Here is an 18,827-nt window from a genome sequence, read left to right as displayed (position 1 = left end):
TGAACAGCAACAAAAGGCACAGGAGCAAAGCTGCGTCACCTCAATTTAACAGCAGTGTACACTGTCCGAGTTTAAAACAGCATTAAAGACCAATCCCTCCGGACAGGTTTTTAATTATAAGTTTTTGATTTGATTGATTTTAATACATGTGCTTTTTAAAAAGACGTAGTGCTATTTTAACTGGTTATATAATTATAATTGGTGCTCATGTTTTTAAATGTGTTATGTGCCTATGTGCTAATGTTGTTCCCCATCCTGACCCATGGAGAGAAATAAATAAATAAATAAATAAATAAATATCACCTGACATTCAAGCATGTCACAATTCTGTAGCAATTTTTCCCAATTAAAACTGGACTGATGTTCTTATCCCATTTATATGGATGCTCTTGATGTATATGTAGACATACACACATTTATTGCAATCCTATAAATTAAGGGTTCTCAACTCCAAATGGAGTCCCCTGAACTCAATGTTGGGGTCCTGAATTTTTTTCCTGAACATCACCTACTGGCTGTTTTAGACATTTACATGTGCAGCGTTTACAGTGAACTCTGCAGAAAATGCTACAGCTGTATTCCACAAAAAGGAAAATTAGCATGTTTAACAAGCTTGCAAATTATTATTTGTCATCAGCAAATGTTTGTTTTTTATACCTATTTTATATACCTATATATGTGGGGCTGCGTAAAAAATTAATGGGTCAAAGGGGTTCAGAGTGGAAAGCTTTAAGAAGCTCTGTTATAAATTCCTATCTGAAAGATTTTATATCACTGCCTTGGAGGAAACAGGTTTCCATGACTCTCTTGAATGCTAATTCTCCAAACAAAACACCAAATCTATTCTGTTACAGCACATGAAGCTTGAGAATCATGTATATTATAGCTGTTAAATCATTCAGATGCTTTACTAAAAATATGACTCATTTTCACAGTTCGTCCTGCAGCTACCTAGTAAATGTTATTTCTTGCTGTGCTAATTTATGATAGAAACAATATTTATAGAAATGTAGTCGTGGATCAAATTAAAAGTGTTATATTAAAAACAGAACTTATATTAAGACAAGCACTTTAGACTTCCCCCACACAGCAGATAATAAATATAGCAAGCAGCTACATTTCTTTTATCTTATTGCAAAATATATAAAGAAAACTGGATTTCCCCCTCTCCAGTTATTCAGGGTTTTATTACTGCCACCATTAGGGAACAATTACTGAGATAACATCACCATCTAGTGGTTACAGGAATATTGGTTTTAGTGACACATTGCCACTGAACTAAGAATGTAGCAGTGATTTGTGTTTAGGATAAAAATGCTTTCACTGAGTGAAGCTGAGAAGTAATGTTATTTTATTAAGAACAGAAGCTATCTTTCAGTATAGTAGTTCATCTAGATCTATTCATCTTTCTGTGCCATTTCAGACATTTTTGACCTTAAGTTATGCCTTTTTTGAATGCTCCTGGAATTCTACTCCTTTTAGTCTCCACAGAATGCATTAGTTGTCGATTTTGTTGTTGTGTTATTTCTTGCCATTGTAAGAAATAACTCTCACAGGTCTGGAGTTGTACTGGCCTTTCTTCTATATTCGAATGCAGTGATATTGAAAGGCAAGTGATGAAAAGAAGGAAATACTTCTAGGTTGCTAGATTTGTAAATATTTGGGTGATCAATGGGAACTTAATAAATTCAGTAGTGCAATGGATCTTTTCTTCTGGGTACTAGAAAAAGAATTTAGGCCTAACTCTTCAAAATTGCTTTTAGTTTTTATAAAACTGTCAGGATTGCATTATTCCAGAAGGTAGTGCAGGGGGATGCCTGCTCAGACCCCTGGCCATTGGCTTGTGGAGTCCTGCAAGGCTCGATCTTATTTATGCTATTCAACGTCTACATGAAACTGTTGAGTGAGAGTTTTGGAGTTTGGTGTCATTTGTACGCAGATAGCACACAACTCTACTACTTATTTCCACTGCTGCCCAGGTCCTGAACCAGTATCTGACAGATGTGATGGGTTAGATGAGGGCTAACAACCTGAAACCTAACCTCCTGGTAGTCGAAAGGGCGACCAGGCTATTGGGTTGCAACCTGTACTTGATGGGGTAACATTCCCCTAAAGACGCAGGTCCACAGCTTGCGGGTCCTCCTGGACCCATCGTTGACCCTTGAACCTCAGGTGTCGGTGGTGGCTGGACAGGCACCAGCTGCATCTGAACCTCGAAAAGCCAGATCTGCCCACAGTGGCCCACGCTTTGTTTACATGTTGGATGGATTATTGCAATAAACTTTACGTGAGGCTATCTCTGAAGATGGCTCGGAAACTCCAATTCGTACAAAGATCTGCGGCCAGGCTGTTAACAGGAGCTAACTATAGGGGGCACACCACTCCATACTAAAACAGCTCTAATGGCTGCCTATATGTTTCCGAGCCCAATTCAAAGTGCAGGTTATTACCTACAAAGTCTTACACAGTTCGGGTCCAATCTATTTGTGTCACCATGTCTCCTCCTATGAACCTGCTTGAGTCTTAAAATCTGCTGGAGACATCCTTGTCACAGTCCCACCTCCATCACAAGCGCGGCTGGTGGGGATGAGGAAAAGGGCATTCTTGGTGGTGGCCCCTCGGCTCTGGAATGCCCTCCCCAAGGAAACCAGACTGCCTCCCACTTTAATTATTTTCAGGAAGTAACTGAAAACGTGGCTGTAGAGACAGGCTTTTGGAAATGACTAACCATAATTTTAACCGTTGGAGTTTAATCTGAATTTTATTTGACCCTAGTGCTCAAACTAGTTAGAGCAGGTCACATGATGTTTACTTGTTTTAATATTTATATGTTTTATCTGCTAAACTTTCACACAGTTTTATATTGATTGTAACATTTTTGGGTTATATTCCATCTTATTTATTATGACTACTTTTATTTCTGGTGATTTAAATTGACTTTTTATGCATTTTATTATTATTTATGTTATTGTTTTGTTGTAAGCCACTCCAAGTCCCTTTGGGAGATGGAGCAGGATATAAATAAAGCTTCATTCATTAATTCCAGGCTAGTTTAGAATACAGTAGAGTCTCACTTATCCAAGCCTCGCTTATCCAAGCCATTTTTGTAGTCAATGTTTTCAATATATCGTGATATTTTGGTGCTAAATTCGTAAATACAGTAATTACAACATAACATTACTGCGTATTGAACTACTTTTTCTGTCAAATTTGTTGTATAACATGATGTTTTGGTGCTTAATTTGAAAATCATAACCTAATTTGATGTTTAATAGGCTTTTCCTTAATCCCTCATTATCCAAGATATTCGCTTATTCAAGCTTCTGCCGGCCCATTTAGCTTGGATAAGTGAGACTCTACTGTATATAGTTAAATGTTTGCATTCATCTTTGTCAATTTGTTGACCTTTTAGTGCTTGCAGAGCAAGGAAGTGCCCTGTTCTTTGTGTTAGGTTTCATGCATTATGGTCTTGAAAATCACCTAAAAGGCACACACATTTTTCACACTTGGAGAATCTAAGAGGAAATGTTGCTGTGTAGGAAAGAAGAGAATCCCAAGGAACAAGTTGATTTCACAAAATGAAATAATCAGAAATGTGTTGGGGTGAAGCTAAAGACAGTCACTGTATTATGTCATTCTCCCTAATTTTCTCAGAAAAGCACTACATAGTTCTTAGTTCATATCAGGCAAACCTAAAATATCCTAGTTTGAGCCCTTCCTCAAATTATGTTTGCTGCTTCAAGAAATGGGCTCAGAAACTTTCGATTATATGTCCCCTTTAATAGTGAAAAGGACTGCAGTCTTTCCTTTCTTCTAAGACAAAGCATCAACAAATATATTGATGTAATGATAACTGAATAAGTATCAGGATGTCAGCTTCAGTTCATGGACTAACACTTGATCTTACGCCTTTGCATTTGCCAAACTGACAAGAGTTTAATCATTTTTAACATTTAAACTACTTGTGGAATTACTTACGGTTTCATATTGAAGATATCTTTGTAATTCATCATACTGGTTTCTTTATTTTTATGTTTTTCAGATATAAGTTTTTCTTTTGTCCATGTCATTTGTACTTTTTCTGGTGTAGTTATAGCAGTGTGGGATTTAACCATTCCAGTTGAGTGGGAGGCAGTATTTCTATCATGGATTAACTGAGCCTGATTAAAAAAACAACAAGCCATTTTCGCCAAGTCAGGGACCATAGAATTGGTGAAGGGAAGCCTCTTTTCATTCCTTTATCTGTTCATTCATTTATCCATCCATCTACCCATTCATATATATCCTGCCTTGCTCCTGACATGAGACCCAAGGCAGCTTATAAACAAGATTAAAACAAGCTATCATGTTAAAACACCATTCATTTTAAAACATTTACAATCATTTAAAAAGATACCAATACAGATAAATGTACAACACACGTTCTCAGAAAAAGATCATTTTGCATTGTAAATATAATTGCTGTGTAGTTATTTTAAAGTAGAGATGTGAATTGTGCAGCCCCCAATTATTGTTGAACTGCATTTCTGTGGTCCTCACCATTCGCTAAAATGGATAAGGATAATGGAAGTTGCAGTTCAACAACATGTGGATGACTAGTTATTAGAAGATCCATTTCATCCAAAATGATCCAGATCTAATGATATAACTAAATGAATTGTTCCAAACAGGGATGGGAGCTGTTCTTTGCTGGATCTTAAAGGGGTCCACATCAGAGCCAGACTCCTGTTAGGACATGTGCAAACATACGTCCACCCTGTGGTTGTGGAAGTATTTTTTTGTTGTAGCGGAGTTTAAAATTTCCATCTCATTTCTCTCCAGAATGACTGAAGCTTCCTCCAGAACTCATAGCTTTCCTGCAATTCCACCCCCACCTTGCCCCTAGCAAACAATTATTCCATGCCTGTAGTCTGGACCTATTGAAATGGTGAAACATATATTAAGCAGCCACAGGAATGAAATCAGTTAGGTTAGCCATCAAGCATCCACTTGCTAGTTGTTTCAAGTACAGTATCTGACCTTTTCAAACCCTTTTATAATGGTTCAACGTTCCAATGTATAGAATATCTGATTATAAGAAATAAATCAAAACCTAAGCTAAGTTGTGAACACATACTTGCAACTATCTCACTATCCTTTGGGACTGGGTTCTGCTTTGCCGTGCCTTTAAATCCAACATACATCCAATTACTTGCGTGTAATTCATTACAGCACTAAATTATACATTCTCTTCTATGAACTTTTTCTTTTTCCAGTAAGAGCCAGGTAAATGTATATGTTGTGCAGAAATCACCTTGTACCCTCTCCTTTCAACATTTCCATCACCACTATATTTATAGATTTCCTTCAGTTATGTGATGTTAGTCCACTTCAAATGCAAATTTGTACAACTTGTAAGGATTGGCTGCTTTATGAATGAGGGCAATTTTCCATCAAGGCTATTCTCAGCCTCAGATCTGCAATCTGATCTAGGATTTCCCCCTCTCTGGTGCCTTCAAAGCTGCCACAGCATCAGCAGGAAGTCCAAATTTAGTATTCATAAAGACATATTCCCCTGCCTTCCTCCCCCATTTCTCCTCCTCTTTCTCCCTCAAAACAGGTTGCTATGCCAGCCCAAATTATGAACTGAGATCAGTAGTTTGTCTGCTGGCACTCCTGTCCCTTTCAGACTTCGGAAGGATTTTGGAAATCAAGAAGTTGCCATTCAGTGAGAAAACAGAGAGCTGAATGACTGCTCTTCCTTTAAAATTAAAAAAAAATTGCTGGAAACAGCAACAGAGCTGGGTGAAGTATGAAATCATTCAGGATTAGTGAAGTCAAAAAGAGTACTGAAAGAGTTCACAACAGTCACACAATTGCATTCCATAATGTACCTACTATACATAGCATACAATAGGTGTGCTAGCAAGGAATATAAGGTAAAAGGTAGTTGCATTTTAGCAACAACACCATATTGATATTTGAACACTAGTATTCCAATGCAACAGCAGTACAGGAAGAATAGCATAATTATTACATAATAAAATTTTCATTTGGAAATCTTCTGTACATTGCCTTATTTTCAGGGAATACAAGGCTGCAAGATGTTCTGTTCTTCAGAAGGCAATGAGAGGCAATTTCATTACACATAATCCAAAATACCAAGAGCCCTTTCATTATACAGGTATTCAGTATTATCAGTGTATCAGTGTACCCATGCAACAATTCAACTAGAAATAGTTTTGCATTAATATGCAAATCACTGCACACAATGCTGAAATAGTCTTGTTCTTCCAAAAGTCCCAATTACATTGTCAAAGCATCCTAAAAGTAGACTGGATTTAAATGTATGCATAGCATTGGTTATTATTACACCTCTCAATTTTATGAATGGAAGAATATTCTACCTTCATATATCTTTAACAAATAGCCCACCAAAGAATGCAGAACAGTGCAAAATGTGAATTTTGGAAACAACTGTGCAGAGATGTCATGCAACAAGGTGACACATCAGAGGTTTACAACCAAGTATCTATTTTTAACATAGGTTGGAAAATGTTACTCAAAAATCCTCAATTCACTTAATCCATTAGAAACTAGGACATTAAACACATAAAAATATTAAAGGATATGAAAAGGAATTGTTAGCTACAATGTTCTAACTTTACAGCATTTCTCTTTGATATTTCTTCAAATATTTGATATTTCTTCAAATATCCACACAGGCTCTATTGAAGGAAAACTACAAAAAGAAACACTTCACATGGCTATGAACTAAACTAGGGTATTGAGATTGGAACAGGTCTCACACTTGAAGTGCCACTTTTAAATTGTACAAAAAAACCCCTGTAATATGAAAAATGATTTAGAAATTAAATCAAATTTAATTTGAGTCCCTCCTGGGGTAGAGAAAGGTGGAATATAAATATGGTAAATAAATAATTAATAAATAATCACACCTATTATTAAACCCAAAGGAAGAAATATGTAAGAGGAGAAAAATTTGGCACATAGCTAAATACACTCAAGTTTATCTGAGTTCAAACAAGACTTAAGTCTAAATTGTGAACCATGATTTGGTTTAAACTTATGATTGTCAAAAGTACAGGAAGCAATAGCTGTTTGTGGAAATGGTTTTCTAAATAAGGCTTCTAAATGGAATATTCCAAAGAAGTTCAGCCTTTACATGTATCCCACATTTATTACATATATTTGGAAATCAGAAGAAATTTGGAGCAATGTTTTTTTCCTATGGAAGAAATCATTAAGGAAGATAATATATCTCACTCAAGTGAATGAACATTTTGAAGGAGTTCTGAAATCACTGATCTAACTTTATATCTTACTTGGGAATTCAGAATTTTGCATTTTGAATGAACACAGGTTTTCATTTTGAAGGAAAACACACAGTGAATCAATCGAAACACTGCAAATTTCTTTTTAACATAAATTGTACTGACATCGGAGTCAGTGTCCTTTCCATATGAATATAGGCTTGGACCCTATTGCAGTCGATGCCATACGCAATGTTATTCCAAACTTCAGAAGCAGGGGCTGCTGGGGAAGGCAGAAATGATAATGTCCCAATTAATGAAAATAAACTCTGTGGTGCTTAGAAAAGGAAAGCAAGGATTCAAGCCAAAATCTACTGAAACAGATATCCGTGCTTACGACTCCAACTAATGCTTCTTTGGAAAGGAATTTGCATAATCCAGTTCCAGATCAGGACCCAGGCAAATATTTCCTGATTATCATTCTTACTCTTTCCCATCCAAATTTGGTTCCACAGTATATTATTAAGTATGTCCACACCAGAGTAAACCATCCATTCAAGGTGACCAAGGTTGCTCCCATGGCATAACCAGAGGCATTTGAATAACACCATGTAACACAATATTTGTTCCTGGGTTATAAATGCCATTTCCTAATTGGTTCTATCATTAAAATTTGGAAAAAGTGTATTAAACTGCAAAAACTTTTCTTCACAGTAAATTCTCCAATGTGTCATTCTCAGACATACATGGAGTATACATTGAACGGGGGGGGGGGGGGGGGGGGTGGCAGAAAAATGTGTTAATCTTATAGATCCACCTGCAGCATTCTTGTACCAAAGGATGCCCTGACTGAAGCAAATGTATCTAGTCTATGGTGTTTTGTGCACATGGAAGGTGTGGCCCGAGCCATTGTTTTGCAAATTTCCTCCAGGGAAGCATTAGTTTTGTTGATATGGCTGCTAACCTGGTACAGTGTACTACACGTCAGTGTTAACAAAACCTGGTACAGGTTTTGTTAACACTGACTAGATTCCTTTATAGTCAGAGATATCAAACTCTGCTTCTCTTCTATTTAAACAGGATCAAATAGATCTGAGAGTCTCTGGTATAAGTGATAGACTAGTTCTCTAGGAGACCAGGGTTTGAATTTCTAGTAAGCCATGGAAACGCACAGTGTTATTTTGGAGCAATCACATTATCTGCTTTATAGGAGGGAATGGTAAACCTCCTCTGAATAAACCTTTCCAAGAAAACGCTGTTCTAGAGTTGCCATGTTGACTTGAAGGCACGTAATTTCAACAAATAGATCTTGTAATGTAAGGACAATTAATTAATTGATTCAACAAGTATACCATCACATACTCAGTGGTGAACTAAAAGATTCCACAGCAAAATTTAAAAACCCATTCAGAAGCAATTATCAATTTCATTTAATTTTACAAGAACCAAGTTAGAATTTTAAATTGTTGAGATCATATGTAATTATAGCATTTTCAAAAGAAAAAAACGCTTTAATCAACTTGATCTGCTATTTCTTATTCATAAAGTAACTGTTAGTAAGAATCAGAAGAACAGGTTAATGTTAGCAACTATTAAAAGTATGGTTTATAGTGGCACTGTAAGTGTGGTAATGGGGAGGGATCAACCAGGTGATACAATGTCTACCTCATCCTCTTGAATGTCATTAGGTAGCAGACTGTCTACATCTTGAGTAATACACTGTGGGCTAGAGCGGCTCTTCCTTTTGATTGAGCTACGAGATTCGTCACTGATGCTCTGAATCTGGGACAGGAAGGTCACAAAGCACAACCAGCGTACAGAAAAAGGATATAATGAATTACATTAGTGCATGAAATACAATACAATCTATTTTATATAAAAATGAATGTGAATAATAGTGCTCGGCTCTGTAATATCATCTTTGCACTGTAGATATTGCCTTCTGTTTTTCCACCAATTTTCCAAGATGGGTGTTTTTTGGGGGGGAGCGGTTATTCCTAAAAGCCATCTAATGACTGCCATATTATAAATTGGGTCTAAGAAATTCATAAATCAGAGGCTTACTCCAGGTCAGCTCTTGTTTCAGAATTATACTGTCATTTAAACTCCTTTGCAGTTTAGCTCCAGTCTGCATGAAATAAATATTCTGGAGAGAAGGCTTAGAACAAAATTGTACAAAAAATAGTGTATGCTCAACAATTAATATTGGTTGAAGACACAAAGGGAGAAAGTAATTGTAACAATAAAGATTACTATACAACTGCTATATTTTTGTTCCACAGCATACAATTAGAACAGAAATGTGGTAAAGCCACAATAGGATTCAAACATCAGCTATTTTTCCAAAGAAGAATGCAAAAAAAGCAAAACAAAATTTCAGAATCAGCTATATTGTGAGAAATAAGCAAAAGCTTAGAAAAGTCCTACATAAAAAAATCATGGATAAAACATTAGCTGATGGAACCTAATGCTAAGTTGCTAATCTTTAGGACTGGCAAACAAGCCATATCCTACACTATTCCCTTTCAGAGGAAATATATTTGATCAAACCCACTAAAATTAAATTTATAGGTTGGAGCATAGTAATTTGTAATATTTATGACAGGACCAATGATAGCACATAAATAATTTATACATATATATAGGTAAAGGTAAAGGTTTCCCCTGACATTAAGTCCAGTCATGTCTGACTCTGGGGGTTGGTGCTCATCTCCATTTCTAAGCCGAAGAGCCGGCGTTGTCCGTAGACACCTCCAAGGTCATGTGGCTGGCATGACTGCATGGAGCACGTGTGTGTGTGTGTGTGTATGTATGTATGTGTGTGTGTGTGTGTGTGTGTATATATATATATATATATATATATATATATATATATATGTGTGTGTGTGTGTGTGTGTGTGTGTGTGTGTGTGTGTATATATTCAAGTGATGCTTTAAATACTGGAAAGGAGTGAAAGAAAGAGAGAAACTGTGGGTATGTGTAAAATTGTTCTTAAAGGTTTTATAATACTACTAGCTGTGCCCGGCCACGCGTTGCTGTGGCGAAGTATGGTGGTATGGGAAATAAAGTATTAAGGAATTGGTGGTAGTTAAGGTAAAGGGTAAAGGTTTTCCCCAGACATTAAGTCCAGTCGTGTCTTACTCTGGAGGTTGGTGCTCATCTCCATTTCTAAGCCGAAGAGCCGGCGTTGTCCGTAGACTCCTCCAAGGTCATGTGGGATGACTACATGGAGCGGCGTTACCTTCCCGCCGAAGCAGTACCTATTGATGCACTCACATTTGCATGTTTTCGAACTTCTGGGTTGGCAGAAGCTGGGGCTAACAGTGGGGGCTCTCTCCGCTCCCCCAATTCAAACCTGTGGCCTTTCGGTCCAGAAGTTCAGCAGCTCAGCGCTTTAACACGCTGCGCCATCAGGCAATATTATTTCCTAAAGGTTGTGAATATACAATATTTCTGATTGGGTTTTTTTTGTTTGTTGGAGGCAAGTATGAATGCTGCAATTAGGAAAAATGATTAGGATGTAATGGCCTTGCAGCTTTAAAGCCTGGCTGTTTCCTCCCTGAGTGAATTTTTTGTTGGGAGGTGTTAGCTGGCCCTGATTGTTTCCTGTCTGGAATTCCCTTGTTTTCAGAGTGGTGTTGTTTGCGATATTTTATGTGATTCTACTGTCTGTGGCCCTGAGAAAACAGGATTTGCCAGACTTTGATGATGGGAATACTTTGTTGGGAGGTGTTAGCTGGCCCTGATTGTTTCCTGTGTGGAATTCCCCTGTTTATTTACTGTCCTGGTTTTAGAGATTATATTGTTCTGCATTATTCTATCCCAGTAATTATTTCATATTAAAGAAGAATCTCACTTATCCAACATTCGCTTATACAATGTTCTGGATTATCCAACACAGTCTGCCTTTTCATAATCAATGTTTTTGTAGTCAGTGTTTTAAATTCATTGTGATATTTTAGTGGTAAATTTGTAAATACAGTACAGTAGAGTCTCACTTATCCAACATAAACGGGCCGGCAGAACGTTGGATAAGCGAATATGTTGGATAATGAGGAATTAAGGATAACCCTATTAAACATCAAATTAAGTTATGATTTTACAAATTAAGCACCAAAACATCATGTTAGACAACAAATTTGTCAGAAAAAGTAGTTCAGTACACAGTAATGCTATATAGTAATTACTGTATTTATGAATTTAGCACCAAAATATCACGATATATTGAAAGCATTGACTACAAAAATGCGTTGGATAATCCAGAACGTTGGATAAGTGAGTGTTGGATAAGTGAGGCTCTACTGTAAATACTACATAGCATTGCTGCGCATGGAACTACTTTTTCTGTCAGATTTGTTGTATAATATGATGTTCTGGTGCTTAATTTGTATAACGATTACCTAATTTGATGTTTAATCAGCTTTTCCTGAATCCCTTCTTATTATCCAACATATTCACTTATCCTGCCGGCCTGTTTATGTTGGATAAGTGAGACTCTGCTGTATATTGATAATCTTATATTATCTGTTTAGTACTGGATTATATGAGGCCCCTTCTTCACAGCTGTATAAAATGCCCACTGAAGTGGATTATATGGCAGTGTGGACTCAAGATAATCCAGTGCAAAGCAGATAATATAAGATTATAAATGGGTTATATAGCTGTGTTGAAGGGCCTTGAGTCTACACTGCCATATAATCCAGTGCAAATTAGATAATCTGTGGAAGAAGCCTAAGTGAGGCCTAAATCTGCCTGTCCCCTAACTGAAACCTGGCTGTCCCTTGGTTGCTAGGCAACCAAGTGGGCAGAGATTAGCCCTCTAAACTGGCAGCAATTGGATAAAAAAAGTTATTGCTCTCCCTCTAATTGGGACTTTATTTTTCTTTTCTTTTTATTGTATCAACCTTGAGGCGTGGATGATGGGTTGTGTTGTCAAATTTTGAGGTTGGGGGGCCTGTACTTTTGTTGTTTTGTGAATCGCCGTGATGCCATCACTCTTTTATATATATAGATACCATGAGACATAAATATTAGCTCATTTCTGTTTGTTTCAATAGATTTACAAGAGAGAAATTCCTCATGGATGGCATTTCTAAGTTAAAGCAGTGCTCCTAAGACTGCTGCTACTCCTTGAATCAATAGCAACAAATCTCTATCTATAGTAATACTCTGGACAAAGGCAACAATGTTCTCATTGATAAGCACCCGTTTGCTAAACACAATTTTCATTTTTAGCAAGATAAGAAAAATAAAATGTATTACCTCCCTTTCCCTTTCATTCTTAGAGAGTTGCATCTGTTTTAGCATCTGAGATCGCTGTTCCATCACAAGAGTCTTTTCATATGTGAAGGCTGAAATATCATTTTCAAACTGGAAAAATAAATGATGATTATTAATACTGAAAGGAATCCATACACTATGATATACTTCATGTTTACTTTGAAACTGCATTTGCAATGGCCTTTTGCAACGATACTGACATTCCGCACTGTAATGCTCCTAGTCTGATACGAATTTTCATTTAATTTGTTTAAATCAAGTATTGATTTTTTAAAAATGAGTGCAAGAATTATGCTGTTTAAAAGGCAAAGTGGCTATGGACTTTAAATGCTTACAATGGAGAAAATCACCCTATTAAAATAAATTTCCTGTAATTACTACCTTGCCAGTACATGACATTGAAAGCTGTTCATATTTTCTCAGTAAATGTGTAGCACTAATATATAGGATGGGTATTATGCATTTTAGAGAAATATATTTTAGTCCTCATTCTCTCTTCCTTACTGCCTTCAAATGGACACAAACACCATCTTAATTCTACACTGACAATCATGTTTCCTCTTCACGAGCAGAACTCTTTTGTGCCATACATCTAGCCATGTAATCCCTGCATAAGTGTCCCTGGACCAAACCAGCCCAAGAAGTAGAAAATATCCTATCAGGTCCTATCTATTCTTTCTCAAAGTTGTCCTTCAGGATATCTAGCTGCCACATGCTAATGGAGAACAAGGTGAAATTCTGCATTGCCATTATGGCTGAATAAATTGTATAGTTTATTGAAGTCTGTATTTGAGCTATGGCCATTTTGAATTGCCCCACAAGCATATTGCTTACAGAAATAGAGAAATAAAACAAAGGTAGGTATCTGGGGACAAATTACAAATTTGTCTTTGGCCTTTATTACTACTGAAATGTTCAAGGAATGATATTTATGAGCTGCTACATTCTTTTTATGTTTTCATGAGCTTGCTTCCAAATTCTCTAAAGGAAATAAAAACGATAATTAAAACATATAAATAAATAAGCCTTTTGATGCTGGACAAGATAATATTTTTCAGGTGGAATTAGCAAGTGTAATGTTACTAAGAATATACAGTTTGGTATGTATATTGGAATGGTGATGGATTTTGTTATTATTCTACTGGTGTTTACAACAAAAACGTATTTTAAAAAGATAATATTTTTCAGTCAGGTGCAAACATACATATAAATACATATCTGTAATTGGGAAAGCCTTAATATTTTACCATTTCAACAACTTCCACCTCAGCATTAAGTCGAAGATGGTACAGAAACATCTGAAGGTCTTTTTTCATTTGAATGCTATTGTCATCCATCTGAGCCACAGTGAAAATACGCATTTTGCATTTTCTCCACACCTGTCATCAGAGAAAAACCTTTCATGGAACATGTGAATTCTATATCTTAATAACTTGACACTTCATGCTAGTGGACACTACTCTTTATTGACATTCTCTGCTCTTGATTTTATATTGCACCAAATATAAAATTATGGTAACAGGAAAATTCATTCTTTGCAGGTTCTGGACTGCAAGAATTCTAATATAGGATTTCAGTTAAGTATATAAAGAGAGAAATGAGGGAGAACAGTCAAGCGATCATTCATGGCCATGGATGGTATTCTTCCAAAGGTTGAGTCTTGGCAGTGGGTTCAATAAGTGACTGTAGAGTCCTATTTTGGATCTGCATGGTCTGTCACAATGAGGACAAAGATTTCCAGGTGGAAGTCTGTTCCAACAAGGGTTTGCTTGATGTACCTTCCTCTCGGCAATTTTCTCCCTTTTGTCCTCTATATGTGTCTCTTCAAAATCCATAGCACTCTTGGTAAGAACTGATGTCCACTTACAATGCTTGAGGGTCAGGGCTTCCCAGTTCTCAGTGTTTATATCACATTTTTAAAGATTAACTTTAAGTCCATCTTTAAATCTCTTTTAAGCTATTTAGCATAAAACAGTGTGATTTTACGTTTATGTAAGCACTGCCCTATGAATGTCAATCACTCATTATTTTCCCTCACTTACCAAATATGTTATACAGAGAAATATTCTGCATAGAATATGTTTTAAGTTGAGAATGACAAAAATAATTATTTATGTATTACTAAACCCAGTGTATCCAATGGATTATGGTTTTCATAAACATAAATTTCCTGCTCTCAGGAGTTCCTAATACAAATGTATTCATTTAACAAAACTGTTTAAAAATAAAATGGATGCTAGTACCTTGTGCTGTCGTAGTAGGAAAGGAAGTAACATCAGCATGCCACCATCATGAACAATCCACCAAACATCAATGTTACCTTCAGTGAAGCGCTCTTGATTCATTGGGAATAAATCAATGTTTTTAGCAACTAGAAGGGCTTGGTGGGCAGCTGTTGTTTCTCGTACAGTATCTGAAAGAAGAAGCAAAATTGTCCAAATCACATAAATACGTGGTATGTTATTGCAGGAAATCAAAAATAAGGATGGACCAAATGTAACAAAGAGTTTTCAATATTTAATCATGGTCTTTTAAAAAATGTACAATAACATAGTATCAAATATACTGTATATACAGGAAATGAACTTAAATTACATGCGAAAAATAAAATCTTGTAAATAGCATCCAACACCACAGCAACATATGCAGTATATAAAGGAATTCTTCATGACTTCTGGACCACCCTGTAGATGCTAAATAGAAGTGTATAAATTCTACTTCTTAAAACCTGAAAATAGTTTTGATAGAATCACATCCAAGTCTGCTTGCTGAGCATGGTATGTTGATATATGAAATCAATAATGAGAATAAATTTCAGTAGTTAACAACATCAAGTATAGGAATCATATGTTTGAAAGCTTCCCTTCATAAAGACCACCCTATAAGGAGAAACCAGGACAGAGTTTTTCTACTGAAAGGAGTATTAACAATGCCATTTACCACCCACAAATTCATGCCACCTCAAGATCTTTAATTAAAAATGTGCAAGGTAATGTCTTGTCAAAGCTGATTTTCATTGATTTAATTAGTAAAATTGGAGCATGCACAACATTTCCTCGGAACGTCAGGGTCACAAGTTTGGCTGGACCATGACTTAACCGTAATATCTGTGAAATTCTTTTTATAAAAATTTACCCTACTATTTTCAAAATCTTTGAACATTTTAAGATACAAAAAATTGTATTACATGCCATCAAGATGTCTCTACAAATTCTACAGCAATACATACCTACAAAATTCTTCCAAGAGAAGTGATTATCAGTTTGCTTCCAAGACTGCGGCCAGGCCATTAAGACAGTATTATGTTTCATCCCTCCAAGACCAGCCGATTGTATCAAATGGGAAATTCCATCTCTGAGACTGGATGATACCACAATCTGGCAAAATCCCTTGGTTTTCTCTACTCCCATTAAGGATCTAATATTCTTTGGAAGAAAAAAAGAATTGAATGTACAAATATTTATGGACTTTAATGTAAGGATGCAGGTAAATGATAGAATGAGGCAATGCTGAAGAGTGTCTTAACAGGATATACACTGAGCTGTAGATCTTTTGAATTTTAAAATTACTTTGATATGCATCATACTGAAATTAGCGTGACCTAGCTTTTTCATACCAAAATATCCTGCTGTTTTTGTACAAATGTACAGATTCTTAAGGGCATAATTACAAGATCTAACAGCAAATAAATGTTGTTTTGGATTATGTTTTTTCATGCCTGTGATGGGAGAACAAAATGACATAGCTTGGTATTAGGTAGGAACTTTTGTCTTTCAAGGCTTCTATGAATGGCTATATTGTTTTAATAACAGCGTACATAGAGCTAAACAATTCAGTTGATATCCCAGAAAAAGTCCAATAGTCAACACCATCATCTGGAACCACACATTTTTTAAAAGAACATTCACATATTTTTATGGAATTTGTGGACCCCCAGTAGACTTCCAAACTGGGACAGATTATAAGAGAGAAGGCACGTTTTTGCTCAACCATCACAAGTGGAAGAGTGGTGAAATTAAGGCCAGTGTGCTTTCCAAAAACAGAGATTTGTGACAAAAACAGATGCTAGAATGATTTGTATTCATAGCAATGCAAGAGGAAACACATTTTCACTACGTGAAAATCAATCTCCAACTAGGAAAACTATCATACCATGTTGCTCCACAAAGCCGTTAAAATTTATTGTAACATAACTATTGAATAAAAAGAAGATCAGATGCATTAGATCTTTGATCAGATACATTAGATTAGATATACCAAATCAATTTTGATGCAACTAATTAAGTGTGTTCTTGCTTGTAGAAGCCCACATTATGTTATTTGCTGTAGTTCAGGAGTAACTAATGTGGGTCTTGTTAGCATGGATTACCAGTGGTATCCCACCTGTGGCCCTCCAGGTGTTTTAGACTTCAGCTTCCAGAATTCCTAAGGATTGGACAAGCTGTCCAGGACTTCTGCAAATTGGAGTTCGAAACACCTGAAAAACCACAGGTTGGAAACCAGTGGGACCTAGTCAGTTTACAAAAAAGTAGATAAAGTATGGTCCTTCATAATTCTTCTTATTCCTCATTAAGAGAGTTCTAGATAACTCAATGCTGATTGCATTTTTATTTATCAAGCTCAGAGTGGCATCACTGTACTTCCCAAGCTAAGATAAACAAAGATTTCAACTTGGACACTTCTAGTGTAAGCCATCATTTATTACTTAGAGATACAAAGGACTGCTGTTTTTGAAATTGTTCATCTGGGAGGAAAATCCAGCAGTAGGAAAAAGTTAAACAAATATAATTCATTGCAGTGACTGTTTAGCCACTCCCAGGAATATCAGCTTGAGTTTAAAAAAATATTAAATTATGGCTTCAAATTAAAAGGGAAGAAGACATGTGGAATATTTTAGGAACTAAAATGAGGAAATGGATTTCTGAACTAATTATCACCCATGTCATCTGGAAATGAGATTTAATTCTTTAAACTAGGGTGTCAAAAAGAAGGCTATGGGCTGTAATTACATGTGAAATCTCCTCCTGCAATCTAGACCACAAAATTATAGAAAATTAATTCATTTACATTATCACATCACTTCTGACATTAGAGAAATCTGTATGTGCTTAAACTGCTTTTGACTTTGGAATTACTTTTGGTTTGTACCAAAGATTAAACTGGATCACGAGAAGGCTGTCTTTTAAGAAAAATAAAAACTCATTAGAAAACAAAGGAGCTATGCAACTTGAATCCATTTCAGTGGGAGTTCACAGAAAAATAATACTGTTGCATTCTGATCTTCCTATCTAATTGGAAGCAAAATATAAGTGGGGGGAATCTGTGTTGCTAACTGAGGTATTATAACATTGCTTACTCTCAGCTAATTTAACAAACCACCCTCAGACTTGGGGAAAGGGAACTTTCCTTCTGAAGGGTGAACCTTCAAAACAAAAACAAAAAAAATACTGCCTTGTACTCTTTTTTTACTTTCTCTAAGATCTAAAATAATCTGGTTTGGGAATAGAGATCACTTGTCACACTCTTTCCGCTATTTGTAACTTTTAATTTCTTTGTTTGTTTTTTTAAAGCAGCAAAAGATTAAAATACCACTTAGATTGTGAATACAATAAGGCATTTGCTATACTGGTTTGATATAATCAAACAATTGTGATTAAATATTCATCTCAGCAACCATTTACAAACTGCTGAGCCATCTCCTTTTTTCCTGGAATTGTTCCAAGCACACCTCTGAGATTTGCTTTCTTGTTAAATATTAAGGGGATACTACATTTAAGTAAATGCTGACTTCACACAGGCTAAGAATAAAGCATTTTGCTATAAGCACTGTGCCACAAATTATCTAATGTTCATTCTAAAAGGATATTGCAGAGCATAGTTCAAATCCTGTCACAGCAAGGAAGGAACTATTTTGAGCCCCTCTGAATACAGCTAAATTAAAAACTGAGTGATGACTCTGGATATTGAATTTAATGTACACAAGAGGGGTGTCTAAATCATGCCACCATGTAGTGCTATAGGGAAAAAACTATGGCTGTAAAACACTTTAAACCTTTTAATCTGTACTTTGTTTTATACAACAGACTGAAATATATGGATTAAAATTCTTTTTAAAACATTGTACATGAAGGGTGGCAGAATATTCTTTACAGAAAATATAAGATGAGTTAAAGTGTGATTTCCTTTCACCCGCTGTATCACGCTGGATGCACAATGTAACTTCTGGCACAAAGGGATGTGGCTCAAGGGGAAAGGGAACAAAGACACTTGGACCTAGGCTATGTCTTAAAATC

The 18,827-nt window shown here is 36.0% G+C and overlaps 1 protein-coding gene across 5 annotated transcripts in view; it reads right to left on the bottom strand.

The window, feature by feature from the left end:
* The window catches only part of slc12a7 (solute carrier family 12 member 7), a 154,785-nt gene that overhangs the window by 10,642 nt on the left and 125,316 nt on the right, over positions 1-18,827 (bottom strand). For 3 of the 5 annotated variants that reach the window (XM_008108883.3, XM_062980827.1, XM_062980828.1), the window contains exons 18-23: positions 15,764-15,959; positions 14,778-14,947; positions 13,782-13,913; positions 12,517-12,624; positions 8,919-9,035; positions 3,979-4,160 (exon numbers count right to left, since the gene is read on the bottom strand). In XM_008108883.3, the coding sequence (XP_008107090.2) occupies positions 3,979-4,160; positions 8,919-9,035; positions 12,517-12,624; positions 13,782-13,913; positions 14,778-14,947; positions 15,764-15,959 (905 nt within the window). The remainder of the gene's footprint in view (positions 1-3,978; positions 4,161-8,918; positions 9,036-12,516; positions 12,625-13,781; positions 13,914-14,777; positions 14,948-15,763; positions 15,960-18,827) is intronic. The other 2 variants (XM_062980829.1, XM_062980830.1) reach the window with 1 other exon arrangement.

The sequence above is a fragment of the Anolis carolinensis genome, chromosome 4, assembly GCF_035594765.1.
Source record: "Anolis carolinensis isolate JA03-04 chromosome 4, rAnoCar3.1.pri, whole genome shotgun sequence".
In the NCBI taxonomy this organism is placed as follows: domain Eukaryota; kingdom Metazoa; phylum Chordata; class Lepidosauria; order Squamata; family Dactyloidae; genus Anolis; species Anolis carolinensis.
The sequence above is the reverse complement of the archived record's forward strand: the minus strand, read 5'-3'. Positions and strand labels throughout refer to the sequence as shown.